We start from the raw sequence: 24,437 nt of genomic DNA, 5'->3' as shown, positions 1-24,437 counted from the left end.
TCAGTCCACCAAGAATTTGAGGCAAGCGATCCCAAAGTGGTCATTTTGAGACCTCTGGCTCCGAGAGGCTCTGGTAGCTATCTGTGCATTGGCCTGACCAGTACTCCTTTGACCCATTTTCTTTTGGGGAAGGCACCTGACCATTCTGAGGGTTGTGTTGCCCTGGCTTTGGGTCTGCTTCAGAAATGGGTACAAGTGACGATGGTGAGAGCCGGCCCTGAAGCACATTCCCCTGGGATGGCAGCACGGAGCCACCACACCACAAGGAGAGCACCTACCTGACAGGGACTCTACCCCAGGGGAGGCAGCATACACCATCTGCCCAATTTCCCTTCTAGCAGCAACTGAACTCAGATTTCCCTGCATGTTTCAGTTACACGAACCAATACATTATTTCTTGTTTAAGCCAATTTGAGTTGGGTTTCTATTAGCTCACTACAGAAGAGGCCTGACAAACAAAGACACAACCCCAAGAGCCCCCTGACCCAGGCCGCGATGACCAAGACCTCCAGCCCGGGTGCCTCCACCCCGGGGCAGCCACGCACCTGCACCACCTTTGTTTGGATCCCCACCACGCCGCCGCACTGCTCCTCCACCTGAACGTGCTCCCAGATCACACACTGCTGCGTGGTCACTATCTTCTGTGTCAGGACGCACAGGACTTCATTCTTCCTCTCCAGCACCTGCTGCAGCACAGGATTTCCCAGATTTATTGCTCTGAAAAGGGAAACTGGCCGTGAGTGGCCTTCTGCCTCAGGGGAGATCGATGCAGCAAATGGATCTTCTCTCACACAGCCGGCGGCTCAAGAGTATGCAGGTAACAACCAGCATTGCTTCTTTCCTGGACACGAGAGAGGGGGCAGTTCATCCAGAAAGACTCAACTCAAACTTCCCAAGGCCACCCAGGAGCTTCCAGGCATCCAGAGAAAGGCTGCCCGGGCGGGCAGGGGGCTCCCTACCGAACAGCATCACTGGTTGTCAAGGACGAAGAAAAGAAACCCAACTAGTGCAGGGGCTGAAATCCACCAGTTTTCCACCCTGGAAAGTCGGTTTCACCATTTCATCAATGGCTGAGGGCCCGCAGCCATCACAGGAAATGTGGGATTATGGGGGGAATGCTGACCAGTTCCTTCGAGAGGAGAGAGGGTCAGGCTTCCCACAGCAAGGAAGAAACTGGATTTGAAATAAAAAGGAGCTTCTTAACCTGTCTGGGAAGGACACAGAATCTCTTAGGAGGAGTTTCATGCCATTTTACAGATGAGGAAACCGAAGTCAGGTAGACATGGCCTGCTCAGGGCCCCCCCAGCACAGACTTGGGGCTCCTATGTGGCTACTCTGGAGAATTTCCAGGACAAGCTAAATTTTCCATGTACAGGAGACAGATTTCAGGCTTAGAAGTAAACAATGAAATAACCCCTGCAGAGTTCTCCTCTGACGCGATGCATCTATGAGGTGGACAGGAAAGAACCTAAGGAGAGTCCATATTGACACAGCAACAGTTACAGTGTTCATCTTGAGCTGTTTAAATAATTCAAGGTTAGTTACCTTTAAAAAATTCAGCAGCACCTCTAACCACACACAGGTAAGGGTCACCCTGACGTGGGGCAAACACAGATTCTCCAGGGTTCAGAAAGTATCCTCAGAACAGGAGTGAGTAGTTGGTAAGGTCCTGTCTCCATGTGAAAAGCCGTCCCGGGTAGAAACTCCATCATCAGATAGACAGACAAAATGTGGTATGTACACACAATGGGACCCTATTCAGCCACAAAAAGGAATAATGTTCTGATGCATGCCGCCTCATGAACCAACCCTGCAGATGGTATGCTAAGTCTAATATGCCAGACAAAAAAGGACAAATATCGGATGAGTCTACCTATATGAAATACCTAGACTAGGCAAATTCATCATGGTAGAAAGTAGATTCAAGGTTACCAGGGGCTGGGAGGAAGGAGAATGAGGAGTTCTTGCTTGATGGCTACACAGTTTCTATTTGAAAGTGACAAAAAGTTCTAGAAATGCCACTGAACTGTACACTTAAAAATGGTTCAAATGATAGGGGCACCTCAGTGGTTCAGTCGGTTAAGTGTCCGACGCTTGATTTCAGCCCAGGTCGTGATCTCACGGTTCCTGAGTTCAAGGCCCGCATCAGGCTCTGCACTGAGTGCAGAGCCTGCTTGGGATTCTCGCTCTCTCCCTCTCTCTGCCCCTCCCCTGCTTGTGCATGCACGTACTTGCCTTCTCTCTCCCTCTCTCTCTCAAAAATAAACATTTTTAAATGGTTAAAATGATAGAATTTAGGTTATATATATTTTATAAGAAAAAAAGTAAAGATACATGAAAAGCTGCTCAATCTCAGTAGTGTCAAAGAAATGCAAATTATAACAACATTTCACACATATTAAGTAAGTAATATGGGGCCTGGCTGGCTCAGTAGGAGGAGTGTGTGACTCTTGACCTTGGGGTCATGACTTGGAGCCCTATGCTGGGTGCAGAATTAATAAACAAATAAATAAATCATGTTGGTTTTTTTTTAATTAAGTAATAAAAAAAATTGACAACAACTACAAAAAGCTGCCCAGGGGTCCATTCCAGGAAGGCCAATGAAACAGGGACTTGGAGCCCAGCCCGTGGGGTTCAAATTCAAGTTCTGCCCCTCCAGCTGGCTAATTACTCTACCTTCACACCTTGCTTTTCTTATATAGATGGATGGGAACAGTGCTCTACTCGAGGGGGCTAGTGTGGGGTCTAGAGGAGAGGACATGCAGTGAACACAGAGTTAAATGCCACACGAACTCCAGCTGGCTCCCACTACCTTCTGGTGTTCTTCTACTGAGGTGCCCAAAATAAACCCCAATGTATGCACTTGAAGGGAATATGAGTCATTTAATTGGGTTGGAGGCACTTTCTCACTCACTTGCTTAGAAACCTTCAGTGACTACATCACATCCTGTGATCCGGCCCCTGCCCATGGCCAATCCCACCTTCCAGCTTTCTCTCCATGCCTTAAAAACAACAGGCGAGTGCCTGCCCCACGGCCTTAATGCCATGTCCCAATTCCTACATCTTGCTGATGCTAGTCACCTCCTCAGGAGTGGCAGGCATTTCCTGATCACCCTGTGCACGGTAACAACTCTGTCACACTGTCACATCCTGAGACCACTTATCTGGAGAGCATATTTACACTTAATACTTTTCTAGCACATTTGTTTATTTGTACATTATCTGCCTCCTCCCCCTAAACTCCATGCAAGTAGGGACTGTGCCCTCCAATTACTATCAGGACAATGCCTAGTACATAGCAGGGAATCATATATAATTTTGGAAAAAATGGATGAATAAAACTTGTGGGTTTTTTTTTGCTTCTCTGTCTCTTTGCCTTAATGAACATTCAAATGTGTGTGTGTGTATGTGTGTGTATATATATATATATATATATATATATATATATATACATATACATATATATATATATATGCATCTCTGTGTGAAAGAACACATAGAAGATGGAGGAAATGGAGGGTTAGCAGTGTAGTTTAAAGAATGATATGTAGAGGTAAATCCTCCCAAGATTGTGTTCAGGTTCTAGAGGCACAGACTTGGAAGAGGAGAACCAGTGTATCCACCAGTCAGAACATACGTTTGAACCAGGCCCTTCTGATGCTCTACTCTGACTGTATAGACAATTTCATCTTCTAGCAGATTCTTGAAAATCAGCTGCTTCAATTACAGTTCAGGTACTGAACCAAGCCCATGTGAACACACACATCAGAAGCAGCAACTTCCAGCTTCCAAACCCCAGAACTCACAGCAGAGGGACAATGGAAGGCCACCCAGAGTCTGAAGGGACTCTGGCACACCAGAAATCACTGCACTACCACATGCCTTAAACAGATCCACCAAATGCTTGATGCTGTCTTAGCCAATGTAAAATTATTTGGAGAGAAAAAAATCAGCCTAAACTGTCCAAGACTGCATTGCTTAAAATGCCTACCTCCCTCCAGAACTCCCACACCAAACACCAGAAGCAAAAGGGAGCAAAGTCCATTGCAGGACCGTAACTTTCTTTTGCATCTGATGGTGGTCCAGTCCTTGGACGTGTGCCCATCCAGCCACGCACCTGTGAGGCTTAGTGGCCCTCAGAGTGGCCCCTGTGGGGTTAACCCCACCACAAGCTAAGAACAGAAGCCAGGGCTTGGCCAGGGTCCATCTCTAAAGCTGAGAGACTCAGCTGAGTGGGGAGGTTAGTACTATGGACAAGATCCACGCAGGCTGACTCACAAATACTCCACTGAGCTACACAGGCAGGGCTGCGAGGGCAGGCCCTCCCCACGCATCTGGGGATTGTTTCCCAGAACAGTGCTGCCACCTTTTGGAAAACCAACACCACACAGACCTACTCATCTTCAGTGAGAACAGAAGACCTGGTGTAGACAGAGGGGAAGCTGATTATCAGGGGGAAATGGATTCCTCATTGGACTCTTTGCAAAGCCAGCTCAGAGGGAATTTTCCCCATGTCCTTTCCTAGTTACCACCAGCAGGCAGCAAGCAGCTCAGGATGCAGAGCAGCTCCTGGGGGCCAGAACATGGCCATGGCCTCCCCAGAGCATAGATCCCTGTGCAACAGGGATACTCTGGGCCCACCAAGTGGGGAAACCATCAGGTTTCAGTGTAATCCATTTACATTAAAACCCTCCATGTTTCATGTACACATGTTTTCATGTACATGTTTCATGTACACATTTAAAGATGTTTATGGGTTCCTCCAGACCACTACACGGATTCAAGGGGAAAGAAAGTTTAAAACCCTAGATTAGCAGTTTCATAAATGAGGAATATGGAGGTCCAGAAAGGTTGTAGATGGTAACTTTTCACAAAGCCTCCCAACCCCCCAGCCACAGCAGACCCACCGCTGCTTTCTTGCCCCTCTGGGCGAGGGCACCCTCTGGCTGTACCAGAATGTGACCTTCCTCTCTAGCAAACTCTTGTATTAGTATGTCCACTTCCACATGTAAAGATCTTGCCTGTCTAGCTAGACCCACAGGTAGGGCTGGAAGGGGGTTTATACCCAAGTCCTCCAGGAATCTTTTTCAGAATATCTCTGCCTGCTCATTCTCCCTGACCCTCCCTGACCCCATCGCCTGATGGCTGCGGCAACGTGCCCTTAGAAAACCTTCCCCAGGTTGTCTAAATTAGCTCCACCACCCCTGGACCCCATTATGAGCCACTGAATAACATGGACAGAATGTCTTCAGAAAAAGAAGATAGTATTCACAGTAATTACCGCTTGAGTGGGGAACTAGATGGCTGGAAGATCGGGAGGACACTCCTTCCCTTTTCTCTTTTGATTTGTAACATTTGTAAACCACATGAACACACCAATTATTCAAAAAATGTTTCTTATTTAAAAAGACCTCTGGACAAACTGTAAGTTCCTGGAGGACAGAGTACCCTCTGTACCTACCCAACCAGAGTACCCTACCCCTACCTCCATGCCTATCCTACCCACCAGGTGATGGATAGATGAATAATTTATCACATAAACTCTAAAATGCATGGGTGGAATAATCTCTCTCCAGCAGGACTGGAATCATGAAGAAATAGAAAATCTGATCACATCTATTACTAGTAAGGAGATTGAATCAGTGATCAAAAACCTCCCAAAAAACAAAAGCCCAGGAAAAAACAGCTTCAGTGATGAACTCCACCAAATGTTCAAAAAACAATTAGTTAATCCTTCTCAAAAATCCTTCTGGGGTGCCTGGGCGGCTTAGTCAATTGAGCCTCCAACTTCAGCTCAGGTCATGATCTCGCGGTCCATGAGTTCAAGCCCCACTTCAGGCTCTGTGCTGACAGCTCAGAGCCTGGAGCCTCTTCGGATTCTGTGTCTCCCTCTCTCTCTCTGCACTGCCCCTGCTCGCACTCTGTCTGTCTGTCTGTCTCTCTCTCTCTCTCTCTCAAAAATAAACATTAAAAAAATTTTTTTTAATCCTTCCAAAAAATTAAAAAGGAGGGGATGCTTCCAAACTCCTTTTATGAGGCCAGCATTACCCTGATACAAAAACCCGAAGGAGGCCAAAAGAGAGCTAAGACAAATATCGCTGATGAACACAGACACAAAACCCTCATAAAATATTAGCAAGCCAAATTCAACAATGTATTTTTTTTAACATTTATTCATTTTTGAGTGAGAGAGGGGCAGAGAGAGAGGGAGAGACAGAGTCTGAAGCAGGCTCCAGGCTCTGAGCTGTCAGCACAGAACCTGATGCCCCGGGGCTCAAACTCACAAACCGTGGTATCATGACTTGAGCCAAAGTCGGACACTCAACTGAGCCACCCAGGCACTCCTTTTTCATTTTTTTAATGTTTATTTATTTTTGAGAGAGAGAGAGACAGAGGGTGAATGAGGAAGAGGCAGAGAGAGAGGGAGACGGAATCTGAAACAGGCTCCAGGCTCTGAGCTGTCAGCACAGAGCCTGACACCGGGGTCAAACTCACAAACTGCAAGGTCATGGCCTAAGCCAAAGTGGGACACTTAACCGACTAAGCCACTGGGCGCCCATGCAACAATGTATTAAACAGATAATACGACATGACAAAGTGCCATTTACTCCAGGGATTCAAGGCTGGTTCAACATCTGCAAATCAATGTGATACACCAAAATGAAGATAAAAATCATATGACCATCTCAATAGATGCGGAAAAAGAAAATTCAACATCTATTTATGACAAAAACTCTTGACAAAGCAAAGTAGGTATAGAAGGAACATACCTCAACATAATAAAGGCCGTATAGGACTAGTCCACAGCTAACCTCAAACTCAACAGTGAAAATATGAAAGGCTTTCCTCTAAGATCAAGAACAAGACAAGGATGCCCACTCTCACCACTTTTTTTCAACATAGTATTGGAAGTCCTAGCCAGAGCGATTCAGCAAGAAAAGGAATCAAAACACATCCAAATAAGAAAAGAAAAACTGTGACTATTTGCATATGACATGATATTACATACAGAAAACCCTAAACTCTCCACCAAAAAACCATTAGAATACACAAATTCAATAAAGTTGCAGGACATAAAAGCAGTATACAGAAATCTGCTGCATTTCTTTACACTAGTAACAAATAATCAAAAGAGAAATTAAGAAGACAATACCATTTACACTTACATCATAAAGGATAAAATACCTAGGAGTAAATTTAACCAAGGAAGTGAAAGACTTGTGCACTGAAAACTATAGGACACTGATCAAAGAAATTGAAGATACCAATAAATGGAAAGATAGTTTGTGCTCATTAGAAGAATTAACGTTGTTAAGATACAACCCAAAGCAATCTACAGATTTGACACAATCTCAATCAAAATACCAATGGCATTTTTCACAGAAATAGAACAAACAATTCTAAAATTTGCATGGAACCACAAAAGACCCCAAATAGCCAAAGCAAACTTGAGAAAGAACAAAGCTGGAGACATCATAATCTCTTATTTCAAGCCATATTACAAAGCAATGGAATCAAAACAGTATGGTACTGACATAAGAACAGACACAGATCAATGGAACAGAATAAGGAGCCCAGAAATAAACCTATGCACATATGGTCAATTAGTTTATCACAAAGGAGCCAAGAATATGCAATGGGGAAGGACAGTCAATAAATGGTGTGGAGAAAAAACTAGACAGTCACATGCAAAAGAATGAAACTGGACCACTATCTTACACCATACACAGAAATTAACTCAAAGTGAATTAAAGACTTGAATATTACACCTAAAACCATAAAACTCTTAGAAGAAAATGTAAGTAGTAAGTTCCTTGACATTGAGCTTGCTGATGATGTTTTTAATCTGACACCAAAAGCAAAAATAAAAGCAAAAACAACAAAAGTAAAAATAAGTGGGACTACATCAAACTTTAGTTTTCACTTCTGCACAGCAAAAGAAACCATCACCAAAATGAAAAGGCAACCTACTGAAAGAGAAATAATATTTGCAAATCATATATTTGATAAGGGGTTATCAGCCAAAATAGATAAAGAATTCATACAACTCAATAGTTTAAAAATATCCAATTTAAAAAATGGGCAGAAGATCTGAATAGACATTTTTCCCAAAAAGATATAAGAATGGCCAACATCACTCATCGTCAGGGAAATGCAAATCAAAACCACAGTGAGGGGCGCCTGGATGGCTCAGTCAATTAAGCATCTGACTCTTAATTTCAGCTCAGATTATGATCTCACGGCTCAAGAGATTGAGCCCTATGTCAGGATTGAGTCCCATGTGGGCTCTGGGATTCTACCTCTCCCCTCCTACATGCACATGCACACACACTCTCTCTCAAAATAAATAAATAAACTTAAAAAAAAAATGAGATATCACCTGAGAATGGCTGCTTTCAAAAAGACAAGAAATAACAAGTGTTGCCAAGGATGTGGAGAAAAGAGAATCCTCATGTACTGTTGGTAGGAATGTAAATTGGTGCAGCCACTGTGAAAACCACATGCAGAGTTCTCAAAAATTTAAAATAAAACTACCATATGATCCAGCAATTCCACTTCTGAGTACCTAAAGGACACAAAACACTGGATTGAAAAGGTATATGCACTCCCACATTCAATGCAGCATTATTTACAACAGCCAAGATGTGGAAATAACCTAAGTGCCCTTTAATGAACGAATGAAGAAAATGTGGTACATACATACAATGGAATTTTATGCAGCCATAAAAACGAATGAAATCTTGCCATTTGGGACAGCATGGATGGACCTTGAGGACACTATGCTAAGTGAAATAAGCCAGATTTAGAAAGATAAATACAGTATGATCTACGGAATACAGAAAAATAAACAAAAACAAGAACTCATAGGTACAGAGAACAGATTGGCGGTTGCCAGAGGTGGGAGCTTGGTGGTGGATAAAATGGGTGAAGGGGGGCAAAAGGTATATATTTCCGGTTATAAATAAGTCATGAGGATGTAATGTACAGCATAGAGACTATAGTTAGTAACACTGTACAGTAGGCCCCCCCTTATGTGTAGTCTCAACAACCCGTGGTCAGCCATCATCTGAAAGAAGATGATCCTCCTTTTGATGAATCATCAGAAGGTCAAGAGTAGCCTAAGGCTACATCACAGTACCTACATCGTACACCTTACCTCACCTCATCTCATCACACAGGCATTTTACCATCTCACATCATTATCATCATCATCATAAGGGTGAGTACAGTACATAAGATATGATATTTTGAAAGAGAGAAAGAGACCACATTCACATAACTTTTATTACAGAACATTGTTCTATTTTATTATTCTTTATAAATTAAGCATTTAAGGGATAAATTAAACTCTATCATAGGTACATATACATAGGAAAAATGTATTATACACAGAGTTAGGTACTATCCACAGTTTCAGGCATCCACTGGGGTCTTGGAACATACTGCCCACAGGTAAGGGGGATCACTATATTGCATATATGAAAGTTGCTAGAAGAGCCCATCTTCAAAGTTCTCACCACAAGAAAAAAAATATTTGTAATTACATACGGTGACAGCTGTTAACTAGACTTATTATAGTGATCATTTAGCAATGTATACAAATATTGAGTCATTACATTATAGAGTTGAAACTAATGTAATATGATGTGTCAATTATACCTCAATAAAGAAATTTAAAAAAAAAAACTTTCTCTTCCCCAGTCCGGCCAGAGATCAATGTCCATAGATAGGAGGAAGGAGACAAAAGCTCTCCTGTAAGAAAATGAACAGCCAGATGTTCTCTGTCCTCTTCACACATACTTTTAAGGACAGCCCAAGGTTCCTTTTTCTTCCTGGGGGACAATATGAAAGCAAGAACAGAAGGCTATCGAGATGGAGATACCATATAATCACTCTTCCAAGGGTTAGACCCAAAGAAACACATCCAGAGGCAAGTGAAGGGAAGTAACACTAAATGGGGAGAAGAGTGCCTTTTCCTCACTCAATGTACTTGCTGGACCCTCCCTGCACCCATTCTCCTGAAGGATCATCCTACTTCTGTGTAGCAGGCCGCTCTGTGTCAACACAGACACCTGTACTCCTTCTAGAGATGGTTTCTAGCTTTATCTCCTATTCACTGGGTTATTACCTCCTCTGAGCCTCAGTTTGCACATCTGTAAAATGAGAACTGGCTATGAAGCTTATATTTAATGAGGGCTTACATACAGTGACCACACTGCACCTGTCTGCAAATGTTTCTTTTCTTCCACTGTTGGCAAGAAAGCCCAATCAAGAACCCTTCCCAGGAGGGTCAAACACATGCAGACAATTTTCAGGGTGCTTCATGCGGTGAGCCCTCAGTCAGGAGGTGGACCCTCAAAGCAATTAAGAAATAGCTACACAGATACAGAATGGGAGCTGACTGAGAGACAACACCAGGCAGGAGCCTCTAAGAAGTAGCAGGCAGGGATGCCGGCAGGGAAGTGAAACTCAGAGCTGGGGCTGCTGCTGGGGACCAGGGCAGCCAGCAGGAAAAGAGGCTCCTCTCCTAAAGCGCCTAAAAATCCCCAGGCCCAGCCCCAATAAAGCTGCCTCATCTCCTAGGCTGAAGCTTTACTTTGCATTCTACTTCTAAGGCTTTGAAAGCCAAAATGCAAATTCACAGAGAAGAAATCCAGAGACTTTTACAATTCTAATAATATCTGTAAGAAGGAAGGAAGCAGCTTTTCCAAAGCATAAATCCAGTCCCCAGGATCCCTCTTACAGAGACGAGAGAAAGGCATACTTTCTCACACAGACCACCACCCCCATACTCATTCATTCAATCCCACAAATAGCTGAATCTTCTTATGTTCCAGGCACTGGGCTAGATGCTGGTGATTTCTCACTGAACAAGACCAAAGCAGTCACTCCTGGCACAATCCCCCCTCTGTAATAGCCATTGATAATAACAGGTCCTATAGGAATAGGGGTTCCAATGGCATTTTCATAACGCTCTCTAAAAAGTAGGTAGAGCATGACAGGGTAGGAAACATCAGCTTTTATCCAGTATACTACAGAGAAATTATAAAACTATAAGGCCCCGGGGATTACTAGTTCTGGGACAGAAAACCAGTTGCATCTCAAGTATCCTCTGAGATAGCCCCGTCAGCAATCGCAGCTTACCTGTAGGGAAAAGGATTCTGAGACCGAGTGTAGGCCCATGGCAGAGAGGAGAAGAAAGCCATGATTGATCGGCAGTGTCTGCATGGGCCTGAGATGGAAACATGTCACCCCTCAGAGGTTACAGACGCACCTGAATCACATGGCACATTAGCAACATGGACAAAACCAGGACACGTGGCCTCTTTTTTATATATATAAATTATATATATAAATTTTAATTCTATTGCAAGAGCACAATTACCAAAAAATCCTAAAATTTATATGGAACCACAAAAGACCCCAAATAGATAAAGCAATCCTGAAAAACAAAAGCAAAGCAGGAGGCATCACAATACAGACTTCGAGTTATATTACAAAGCTGTAATCATCAAAACAGTATGGTGCTGGCATGGAAACAGATGCATAGATCAGTGGAATGGAATAGAAAATGCAGAGGGGTGCCTGGGTGTCTCAGTCTATTAAGCATCTGACTTCAGCTCAGGTCATGATCTCAAGGTTTGTGGGTTTGAGCCTCACATCGGGCTCTGTGCTGACAGCTCAGAGCCTGGAGCCTGCTTCAGATTCTGTGTCTCCCTCTCTCTCTCTGCCCCTCCCCCACTTGCACTCTGTATCTCTGTCTCTCTCTCAAAAATAAACAAACATTAAAAAAAAATTTTTTAAAGGAAAACGCAGTAATAAACCCACAATTATATGGTCAATTAATCTTTGATGAAGCAGGGGAAAATATCCAATGCGAAAAGGACAGTCTCTTCAACAGATGGTTCTAGGAAAACCGGATAGCCAAATGCAAGAGACTGAAACTGGACCACTTTGTTACACCGTACACAAAAATAAATTCAAAGTAGATGAAAGAACTAAATGTGAGACCTGACACCATAAAAATGCTAGAAGAGAACACAGGCAGTGAGGTCTTTGACCTCAGTCATAGCAACATTCTTCTAAATATGTCTCCTGAGGCAAGGGAAATAAAAGCAAAAATAAACTCTTGGGACTCCATCAAAAGGACACACAGCTGCAGACTCCCAGACCAGTGCTCTTTCTGCTACACTGCTCTGAAAACTGACAGTGAGAGGCAGAGGGTGCACAAGCGCTCTGGAGAAACACGGCCGGAGCTGCTTTTCAACATCTCCGGGGGAACAGAGATTGAGACATTGAAAAAAGCCAGAAGATGGTGGCTGGCCTACTATTGGGAGAGTATGAAGTGAGAATTACTAACGCACAGAAACACAGATGTATGCTGATGATTAAAGCATTAGCAGTTTAGGTATTTTCTTTCAAAAAGTTTTGATTCATTGGCTGCGGCCGCAGTGAAAGAGGTACGGGTCACAGACGGGACTTGGTGGAAAACTACAAAGGCTGCTCAGACGAGGTCCATGCACTGTGCTTGAAAGCTTAGTTTTGTTCTTCTGACACTTCACCAAGCACATTTGGCTTCTCTGTGGACAACCAGTGTCCTCCAGTATACAGACGCAGCCAGACACCCCTACGCCCCCCGAGGTGTGACGCGAGGTGAATTGCGGTAAACCTCCCCTAGAATCCTGAAATGCAGGAGCCAGTGCTGTTTCCATCTGCCCATTTAGCCCTCCAGGGTAACCCATCTCCCGCTTTCAAGTCTGTGCGCTCCTGGAGGGAAAGGGCAGAAAGTGGCACCTCACCTGTGTCTGTGCTGCCCCTCCAGGTGCCGCACTGGGCACTCTGGCCCCCGAGAATGGTTCACCACCAGCTGCTCACCCCAAGTCTGTTCAGCCTTGAAAGCCTGGTGCTAGTGGATGGAATGGGCAGGCCTAGCCCCACAGACGAGTGTCTCGGCCAATCCTGGTAACCCCATTGTTCTTAGCAGTGAGTCGGGTAGGATGGGCCAATGTAGCAATTCTGGGCATTGAGACCTGAGGAAAACCTGCTGGGGGATCCCACGAGGCCTTTTCCTCCCTCTTAAAAAGAAGTACAAGAAAGAGACTGCTTTTCTGCCTCTGGACCTTGTGGTCTACAATGCGGCCATTTGGGGACCAAGAGGAGAGGTAAGGCTGCTGAGATACGCAGTGCATGGGGGATTGGGGCTCCAGGGGGCCACTGGATTAACCATCCACCATTAAGTTGGGTTAAGGGTGGCTCATCCTACCTCACAATGATATCCTATGTGAGGTTCTCTGCCACTAGAGGCACCCTAAGAGGCTTGTGAAGTTCTTGTCACCTGTATTTCACAGGGTGACAAGAAGCTCGGAGGCCTCATAAGCCAATGACCCAAAGGCACACAGCTAATAAGGGACAGGTTGAGAATGCACCTGAGTGTGTCCATCCCCGCAACCCTGTGCCCTTCTGTCTTCCCTCTCCCTCCAAGACCTCCGCTGGGCCTTCCACACAGAAAGTACTAAATACATGCTTGTTAACACACAAGCAGCCTTTCTGCTCCTCAGAGCCTAGCAGCAGGCCCTCTCAGCCACCCATAGCCTGGCTCCTCACCGCCAACCAAGAGTCTCCATTTCAACCATAAAAGAAACTTCCCACACACCAGAGATACTGAACCCAGAGCTGGGGTCAGGAAGCCTCAGAAACCTAAACTACTGCACCCTGGGGCCTCCACTTTAATACAATGAGAAAAGCCTCGCTCTTTCTCTCACTTGGTGGTGACTTCGGGATTGTCAATTGCCCGAAAAAAACTGAAAGTCAAGGCACAAGGCTCACCGCACATGATTACCAACACGACCAGGTGACCCCACACTGCAGTGGCTCCACCTCTGTTCACATTGTAGTCTGTGTGACACCTCATCTCGCTTGCATACAACCCAGGGAGAGAGAGGACAAAACTCCTGAGCAATTACAGACATTCAGCTTCCACACAGACCGATTCAGTCACTGCCACCGCTTCTGAGATGCTCCAGGTCTACAAGATGATAAACCAAGTAAAGCTTGGTGTGCAGAGGTGAGTTCATTCAGGAGCCCTTTGGACATTTTTCTCCTTCAGAGCTCCGTGCTTCAGCAGCTAGACCTGAAAAATCATGTGTTTTGTGGACCTAGGCTTAAATGCCAAGTCCAGGCAAACTAACTTCAGCGATTCAGGCTCTTCAGATGTAAAGTGAACGTGAACCAATTATTCTCTCAACCAAATGCTGTTTAGCATGCAGCAGACACTGTGCAGGGCCAGAGGTGAGCTGGAGGGTGTGCTGGGAGGAACACAGACACGGGATCAGGCAGGTACAACATATGTTACCCCATAGAGTAACACTGGTCTGTGCCCCAATAGGGGAATCCCTGGGTGACATGGCTCCTGAAGGCAGTGGGGGCTGAGGAACTGGCCAGAAGCAGAGGAGGAACTGGCCAGAAGCAGAGGAGGGGAGTCTACATGTGTCCTTCTGTGCCTCTGTGGGGACAGGAGTGAAGGAGCTGTCAGACATGGCCTGAGGTGAAAAGAGCTTGGGGCTTAATCCCAGGAATTGAAATAAATTCCAGGGACTGGCCTGAGAGTGTGAGGAGAGAATGGTGGGAGAGGACACTGAAATGCAAAAGCTGGGCCATGTCAACCAGAGGAGGGTATGGACACCACCCTAGGACAGTGGAGAGCACAGCAGGGCATGAGCCGGGAAGGGACACGATCCAACCCATGGCCTGTGGAGAATCTACTGGGAGGGGTGACAGAAGGGAGGACATCCACCAGGAGACCTGGTGGACATCCACCAAACACATGGTAGAGGCCAGCACCAGGAAGTGGTTGTGAGGCTAGGGCAATAGTAACAGGTAGGAAAGATACTGAAGAGGTAGAACCAACTAGTGAGGGACTAGGTGTGGGAGAGAAAGTGAGGAAGGAGCCATGTCTGGTACTCAGATTTCTGGCTGAGACAACTGGACTTAAGCCTCACCAACCAGTACCTCAGGAGGAGTCAGATCAAGAAGGAGGTTTAGGATGCCTGGGTGGCTCAGCTGGTTGAGCGTTCGACTTCGGCTCACGTCCTGATCTCGCGGTCCGTGAGTTCGAGCCCCGCCTTGGGCTCTGTGCTGACAGCTCGCCTGGAGCCTGCTTCAGATTCTGTCTCTTTCTCTCTCTGCCCCTTCCCTGCTCACAGTCTCTCTCTCTCTCTCAAAAAATAAACATTAAAAACATTTTTTTAAAAAGGAGTAATGGGTACAGTCCATGTGTCAGACCCCACGTGAAGAGCTCAGGTGGGATAAACATTTGCTCATCTGAACTCGAACCCTGATTTGTTCCAGGCGATCCAATTTTGAATACCACGTCTCATCAATTTTAAAACACACATTTTTTTCCCACATTTTCACATATCTGAAATCAGGATGTTTTAAAATTGACAGGTGACATGGCTTAACTTGCAGTGTTCTTTCTTAGTGGTATGCAAAATAGTGGTGCATCTTACAACAGATGACATCTGGGATTTGATGAAATAGGATAATGTCTACCAATTGTAGAAGAAAACAGTACTTGAACATCTCTCCTCAGGACCTAAATCGTACCTAGTTCCACAAAGATCTGAAGTAACCTGTCAAAGTAAAGCTCATAGGACGGGATGGTTTCTGTAAAAAAAGAAAACAAAACAAAACAAAACAAAACAAACACACAAACCACTCCCAGGATCAAATATGTGAAAGAATCCCCAGAACACCCTCATCTCCCACATGAGGGGTTATTAGTTAGCTATGATTATACTGTGGATAAAAATAACAGAAGGTCAAGCAAGCTTCCAGGAGCCCCCAGTTCTAAGAACTATGATCAAAACCAGGAGACAGAATAATTTGAAAAAAATAACAAGTTGACTGACTTTCAAAGAGCACAGAGATGGGTGTGGCCAGGCGGGGGTGGGGGGGAGCAGGGTTGGTCTCAGAAAAGACATCTTTAAAGAATAGTAGACTTGGTGGGTCCTTGAAAGCTCACCAAGACAAAGCTATTAACGTCTTACTGATGTTGTTCAAGGGCTTCATACATCTTTATTCAAGAACTGAACAAGCACCTCCTGGAACAAAACGTGAAGAACAGCTTACTGCTTTCCAGACTTCATGGCACAGCTACATGTCTGGTCCACACTCATTTTGGGAGAAGCCAGGCTGTTGCCACAGGCACAGACCAACGCCTCCCCCACTTCCACTGAAGGTAGTTAGTCTTTCCATGGCAGGGTACCCAATGGAGGCTACACGGCTGCCTGTCTCCTCCAAGATGTAAAGATCGGAAATGCTACACATTAGAAACTCCAAGGACTTGACTTTATTTCTCTTCTGAAACTCAGCATCTCCCTGCTCTATTATCAAAGACTAAGTCACACATTTACCTCTGACACCTCTGACCTTCCTGGCTTGGATACCCAAGCTCTACTTGGGACAAGTAATAATTTTTGCAATGGTTATGAAGGTGTTCACACTAACAGCAACATGCAAAGAGGACTTGGCACGTGCCATGCTTTGTTTGTATTCTCTCATTTCACACACATACCTTGGGAACACTAGTCCTATTTTATTAATGAAATCTGGGGCATCGAAGGAGAAAAAGATGGCTCCTATGTCTTGGTTTAAAGCAAAAGATCTCTTTTAAGCCAGGAGTGGGAGAAGATGATATATGACTGCCTGTTACACCACTCTTTATACTTCTGTATGTATGTTTCCACAATCAGTTTTTTTTTTCATTTTAAAAATGAGCCTGTAGTTTACCAATCCGTGAGTGGCCAAAAATACCCCTCCCACCAACACCAAGAGAAAAGCATGAAGAGATGCTCCTGGCTGCTCCCACCCCCAGCCCTCAGGATGCCCTCCCCTGGTTTGACTACTTAAAGGCTAACTGCAAAGGAGAAACAAAGAAAAAAAGAGAATAAAGGAAAGGACTAAGGTCGGGATACTCCTGTTCTCTAAGTATGTGTGGTCCTAAGTCTTTAAATTGTTAGGCACAAACTCTATTTAAAATAATGATGCCCGGGGGAGCCTGGGCAGCTCAGTCAGTTGAGCGTCTGACTCTTGATTTCGGCTCAGGCCACGATCTCACAGTTTATGATTTCGAGCCCCACATCGGGCTCTGTGCTGACAGCATAGAACCTGCTTGAGATTTGCTGTGTCCTCTTCTCTCTGCCCCTCCCCTGCTGGTTCTCTCTCTCTCTAAATAAATAAAGTTTAAAATAAAAATGATGCCCGCACAGAGACAAGCACTAAGACAAAAGGATTTCCAAACTATCTACTGACCAGAGGGAAATTTATCTTGTTGGAAAGACCAGTTCCAACTTCATTGCATAGCTGCTTTAAGAAAGACATGGGCCCTTGATGGGGCACTTGGGTGGCTCAGTCGGTTAAGCATCCGACTTCAGCTCAGGTCGTGATCTTGCAGTTCATGAGTTCCAGCCCTGTGTCAGGCTCTGTGCTGACAGCTCAGAGCCTGGAGCCTCTTCAGATTCTGTGTGTGTGTGTGTGTGTGTGTGTGTGTGTGTGTGTGTCCCTTCCCCACTTACACTCTGTCTTTATCTCTCTCAAAAATAAACATTAAAAAAAAATTTAAAAAAAAAAGACCGATATGGGCCCTCAAAACCCTGAACTCCAAAGAACTTTTAAATAAGGTAACAGTTGATGGCACTTTGAAATTCATGAGGGGTGCCTGGGTGGCTCAGTGGATCCCTCTCTTGATATCAGCTCAGGTCATGATCTCATGGTCATCAGATCGAGCCCTGTGTCAGGCTCCATGCTGAGCATGGAACCTACTTGAGATTCCCTCTCTCAAAATAAATAAACTTAAAAAAAAAAAAAAAAGAAAGAAAAGGAAAGAAACAGTACTCATGAAAGCTACTGTAGTAACTTTAGAGAGGTCAAACGTGGGCCATAATAAAGCATAGCATTTAACATTTTGTGTGTGTAGGGGAGCCTGGGTAGCTCAGTTAGTTAGGCAGCTGACTTCGGCTCAGGTTATAATCTAGCAGTTTGTGAGTTCGAGCCCCGCATCGGGCTCTGTGCTGACAACTCAGAGCCTGGAGCCTACTCCAGATTCTGTCTCTTCCCCTCTCTCTACCCCTCCCCTGCTCAAGCTCCGTGTCTCTCTGTCTCTCAATAATAAATAAATGTTTAAAAAAATTAAAATTTTGTGTATGTAAAACTTTGGTATTTGGAAGTATTTAGATATAATAAGATTGTGTGTGATTTTGAAATATTTTAAATTATTATGAAGGTTTGTCATTGCCATACTAGTGTTTGCAAGATCTATAATTTATAAGTTGGAATTCTTTTCTTTTAAAGTAGACTCCACGCCATACGTGGGGCTTGAACTCATGACCCTGAGATCAAGAGTCGCATGCTCTGCCAACTGAGCCAGCCAGGCACCCCTGTAAGTTGGAATTCTTAATGAAGAGCCAAACTTCTAATTATCACACATTCATGCAGAACTTTAATCTGTTCTACCAGAATTTGCTTTACGACACAACACAGAATGAGAATGGTATCTGCTCTAGAAATCAGCTGAAACCAAGGCCTGAACTCAGGGAGAAGGGCTGACACACTCTGTAGTCCACTCACTTCTAACATTTACCCAGGAGGAAACCCACAAAGATCATCTAGGCCTGTGACTTCACCAACAGCTGAGGAAACTGAGGCCAGGGGCAGAAGTGACATACCAAGTTCCAGAAGTTATTTACCAGGAATAAACTTCCCCAAGACCCTAGGAGATTAGAAGCAATAAATCAGGTGCAGAGAGGGGTGTGTTGTTGTGGTTACACTTAAGGCTTAACGTGGTAACAGATGGCCACTGACAAGGGAAGACAAGGCAGAAAAATGAGAGTTTATTACAAAATAATGATAGATCTGGGGCACTTGATCGGTCAGTACAGCATGTGACTTCTGATCTCAGGGCTGTAAGTTCAAGCCTCACATTGTAAGTTCAAGCCTCACAGTACAGACTACTTAAAAATAAAATCTTTAAAACATTTTTAAAATGTTTTTTAATTTAAAATATTTTTATGTTTTTAATAATTATGTATCTCAAGAATAAAACATGAGTCCTGGGGTACCTGGGTGGCTCACTCAGTTAAGTGTCTGACTCTTGGTTTTGGCTCAGGTCGTGATCTCACAGTTTGTGGAATCAAGCCCCGCATCCAGCTCTGCACTGACAGTGTGGAGCCTGCTTGGGATTCTCTCTCTCTCTCTCTCTCTCTCTCTCTCTCTCTCTCTCTCTGCCCCACCCGTGCTCACATGCTCTTTCTCTCTCATTTTTTAAAAAACTGTTAAAAAAATAAAAACATGAATACAAATCATTATGAAAAGATCAATAAATGTGGTAATCTCCATTTAAAAAAAAGAAGAAGAAGAAGAAGGGGCACTGGGTGGCTCAGTCAGTTCAGCATCTGACTCGTGATCTCAGCTCAGGTCATGATCTCACAGTTCATGAGTTCAGGCCCCATGTCAGGCTCTGCACTGATAGTGTGGAGCCTGCTTGGGATTCTGTTTCTCCCTCTCTGCCCTTCTCTTCTCTCTATCTCAAAATAAATAAACAAACTTTAAAAAGAAAGACAAGAAGAAGAAGAAGAAGAGGAGGAGGAGGCGGAGGAGGAGGAAGAGCAGCAGCAGCTCCTGATATATCTTAGCATGATTTTCAATTAAGAATGTTTTAAGATAGGGGCACCTGGGTGACTCAGTGGGTTGAGCATCCGACTCTTGATTTCAGCTCAGGTCATGATCTTATTGCTCATGGGTTTGAGCCCCACATCCATCCCCTGCTTGGGATTCTCCCTCCCTCACTCTCTCTCTGTCCCTTCCCCACTCACTCTGTCTCTCAAAATAAATTAAAACAAAAAAAATTTTTTTTTAAAAGAATGTTTTAAGATAGACAGAGCTCTCATTCAAAGGGGTCAGCTCCAGGTGTCTGGAAGGTTAAGTCCAATGGAATACCTTCATGCCCAACAATGCTAGATAAGGTTACATATACAGGCGCTTGTGTTTTCAAGGATAGATGAAGTTTGTTTTTGAGATGTACACATATCTCACAGACAATAAAGCTAATACTATGAATTCTGAGGGCTAAAATAACTTTACACTGGTGACAACTTATCTATATTACCTGAAATAAAAATGACTGACTGCAAATAAGCCCTCAAGAATGTACAGCACTTAAGCATTACTAATTACCACTCCCAAGGCCACACATATGGCAAAGAGCACCTTATCAATCCAATGATGTTCCACGAGTCCAAAGACAGGTAGATGATGTGGATAAGAATTTATGACTCCAGTTTGAAGAAAGAAGAATATTAGCTTTACATGATCTCTATCCCGTGATTGGGAGGGTCTCCCCTTGCCATCCCTCTCCTCCCCTGCAGCTTACCTTTCCCTCTAATAACAGAACAAGGAAGAGGTGACTGCTGTAAGACACATCTTACATTTGTAGATGTCAAATGTGTTCTTTTACAATGTTCCTGGTGTCACCTCCATCCTCAGCCCCAGGCCATCCCTTCCCCATCACCTCTACAACGAATGGGTTTCTAATGACTCTCCTGAGGTGATCTTACCCCTGCGTACAGCACCTCCCGGTGGACAGGGCTAGCTAGCCACCGGGCTTGCAGACGCGTGCACCTGGTCCACTGGAAACCTGAATTCATGCTTGACCTTTCATCCTGTGCTAGAACTGCAGCGACTTTTACCTCTGCCAGTTTCTTTGCCTCACAGTCACTGACACACGATTTTAGAAGAAAGTACAGGAGCTCTGGAGCCAGGAAATCCTGGGATGAATCCCAGATCCAGCATCCAAATTGAGCTATGGGACTGGAAACAAGTTACTTTTCCTTCCTGAGCCTTAGATCCTTAATTGTAAAAGAAGAGAGCTGTGTAGAGCAAATGCACACTTTACGTCAGTGCCATCAAGTGTCTGGCACACAGTGGGTGCCTCCCTATAATCCCGCTTACAACTGCTGACAATAACTTCTTTCTCTTCACAATATTTTCTCCCATCTCTACTCACTGAGCCCTCTCCTTATGCTTCCTGTCGGCACTATCTTCCACACCTGAATCATGAAGAGGGTTTGGAAAACCCATACTGGGAAATGTGATTATAAGCATTGCCAAAGGTGGTTCATAAAATAGAAATAACAAAACTGCAAAACAGGGCTAACCAATGGAAGAGGTCTGATGACTGAGAAACGGAAGCCCCCCAACACTCCCAGCCCACCTGCCCTTCTTCCCCCTTATTTACCAGACTTAGCAAATGAAAATGCACAACGCCCAAATAAATTTTATTTCCAGGTAAACAGCAAGTATTTCTCTGGTATGTCCCAAGTATTGGAGTAGAAAAGGAAAATGTCTCTCTAGCAAAGAAAAAAAGCCATAGAGAAAGGAAAATAAAAACTATGACTATCAGAGAAAGAAGAGGCTGTCCCTTCCACCCAGTATCACCAGACAGAGCTTAAAGTTCTCTGACCAAAGGGAGATTCCTGCTGAGTCTTAGGATCCTAGAAAGTACCAGAAGGAAGTGGATACTGGCCAAGGTGCCCACTAAGCACCAGACCTTAGTGAATGAGTTTTGAAGACAACAGCTGCCCCAACATTCTCAATGTCTATACAAAACCCACCCACTAAATGCTTGATATAGGACTTTTATGGTATTATTTACACATTACTTTTTTAAACCTAATTTTGTTCAATTAGAGAATGTATTTTTATTTCCTATAATTCTTTTCCTATGTTAGAAAAGCAAAGATAAATCACCTATACTTAAAGGTGAGTTTTCTCTTTATTTGGAGATGCATTTTCTGTTTTCAAAGAAAAAGGGTAAAGAGAAGAAAAGGGTGATAAAACTACATAGGAAAACATACCTAGGATAATGTACAAACCGAAACATCTCTCATGAGGATTACTGCAATAACCTCTCAATGGGACTCCCTGCCTCTGCCTATCAGTCTCTTCTCCATTCAGCAGCCAGAATGATCCTTCTAAAAACTTAAGTCCCATCATGTCACTTCTTTGCTCCAAGTCTTCTGGCAGCTTCCCATCTTACTCTGCATGAGAACTAGTCCTTCTAGCAGCCTGTAAGTCCCTGCAGGACCTGCCATCTGCTCCTTTTACCCCCTCTGACTCTCCTTCTCCTGCCCAGCTTACTTAGTTCCAGCCACACTGACCTCTGCCCACAACATGCTTGCCCAGGATACCCCTATACTCGAATCTATCCTCCTTCAAATCTATGCTTTGATGTCAACTTCCCCACAATGCCTTCTCTGGCTACTTTTCCAAATCATAGCTCCCATTCCTAGCATGCCCAATTCCCCCCGTTCCCTGCTGTATTTTTCTCCAATCCACCAGTCCCCATCAACCCACTATAGATTTTACTAAGTTGCATGTTTGTGTCTCTCCTCACTGGAATGTAGAGCAGAAATGTTGGCATATTGTTCACTACAGCATCCCAAGCATGCTGAATGGTACATGGCACACAGTAGGCACTTGACAAAATTATTGAGTGTTCAATAAACAAAGTAAAAATAATGAGTTACACTGGATAAAATGTATTTACTACAAGATAAACAATGAAAAACTGTGGGGTTTTCTTCAAGATTTCAAAGTTGAAGACCAGCTCCTCTGCTGAAGTCCCTAATTTGCTTTTTTTTTTCCTAAGCAGAAAATTAGCAGGAGCCTGAGGGGAATGTCATTTTCCCACTTCTGATACCAATATTCAAAAATGTAGGACACAGCATACTCTCCTTGTTAGCATTTTATAAATAGTATAATTGTAATTAAAAAAAAGGAACATATTTTCCTAAAGTAACATCCTTTTTGAGTGCTTCCCTTAAATGTAAGTGGACTAATATGCCAATAAAAATGCAACGAGTGGCTGAATGGATTAAAAAAAAAATCCGTTTCCATCTATATACTGCTTATAAGAGACTCACTTAAAATGTAAAGACACATAAACTGACAGTAAAGGGTTGGAAAACGATATTGCATGTAAATGGAAACCAAAAGAGGGGCTCAGTCAGCTGGGCGTCTGACTCTTGGTTTTGGTTCAGGTCATGATCTCACAGTTCTTGAGTTTGAGCCCCACATTGGGCTCCACACTGAAAGTGTGGAGCCTGCTTGGGGTTTCTCTCTCCCGCTCTCTCAAAAAATAAACAAACAAAAAATTTTTAAAGATGGAAACAAAAGAAAGTTGGGCCAGTTATACTTATACCTCAAGGAACTAGAACAAAAAACTGTAATAACAAAGAAGAGCATTATTTAATGTTAAAGGAGTCAACCCAACAAGAGGATATAACATTTGTAAATATTTATGCATCTAACATAGTGGAGCACCTAAACACATAGAGCAAATATTAATAGACCTAAAGAAATAGACAGCAATACAATTACAGTATGAGACTTTAACAACCCACATTCATGGATAGATCATCTCAGACAAATTATCAGTAAGGAAACATCAGCTTTAAAGGACACATTAGACCAGAAGAACTTAACAGATACATACAGAACATTCTATCCAAAAGCGGCAGAATACACATTCCTCTCAAGTGCATCTGGGACATTCTCAAGGATAGACCAGAGGTTAGGCCACAAGTCTTAGTAAATTTATCAAGAATCTGTTTTGACCATTATGATAAAACCAATTACCAGAAGAAAACTGGAAAATTCACCATTATGTGGACATTAAATGACATGCTATGGAACAACCAATGGGTCAAAAATGAATCAAAAGACAAAAAAAATACCTTGAGACAAATGAAAACAGAAATACAACACATCAAAACTTATGGGATGCAACAAAAGCAGTTCTAAGAGGGAAATAATTATCAATAAATGCCTACACTTCAAGAAACAAGATCCCAAACAAACAACGTAACATTACACCTCAAGGAACTAGAAAAAGAACAAAGCCCAAACTTAAGAGAAGAATGGAAATAACAAAATCAGAGCAGAAATAAATGAAATAGGGACCAATAAGACAACAGAAAAGATTCATGAAATTATGGGCTGGTTCTTTGGAAAGATAGACAAAATTGAAAAACTTGTAACTAGACTCACCAAGAAAAGGATTCAAATAAAATCAGAAATCAAAGAGAAGGTATTACAACTGGTACCACAGAAACACAAAGGATCATAAAAGACTACAATGAACAATTATATGCCAACAAATGGGACAACCTAAAAGAAACGAATACCTAGAAACATACAACCTACCAAGACTGAACCAGGAAAAAAAGTAAAAATCTAAACAGACCAATTACTAATAAGGAGATTGTAGTAGTATTCAAAATCTCCCAACAAACACAAGTCCAGGACCAGATAACTCCATGGGTGAATTCTACCAAACATTTAAAGAATAGCAATCCTTTTCAAATTCTTCCAAATAATAG

The 24,437-nt window shown here is 43.5% G+C and overlaps 1 protein-coding gene across 2 annotated transcripts in view; it reads right to left on the bottom strand.

The window, feature by feature from the left end:
* Window positions 1–24,437, bottom strand: part of GSDME (gasdermin E) — a 63,570-nt gene that overhangs the window by 23,577 nt on the left and 15,556 nt on the right. For both annotated transcript variants that reach the window (XM_027075136.2, XM_027075137.2), the window contains one exon: window positions 546–717. In XM_027075136.2, the coding sequence (XP_026930937.2) occupies window positions 546–717 (172 nt within the window). The remainder of the gene's footprint in view (window positions 1–545; window positions 718–24,437) is intronic.

This window comes from Acinonyx jubatus, chromosome A2 (assembly GCF_027475565.1).
Source record: "Acinonyx jubatus isolate Ajub_Pintada_27869175 chromosome A2, VMU_Ajub_asm_v1.0, whole genome shotgun sequence".
NCBI classification, from domain to species: domain Eukaryota; kingdom Metazoa; phylum Chordata; class Mammalia; order Carnivora; family Felidae; genus Acinonyx; species Acinonyx jubatus.
The sequence above is the reverse complement of the archived record's forward strand: the minus strand, read 5'-3'. Positions and strand labels throughout refer to the sequence as shown.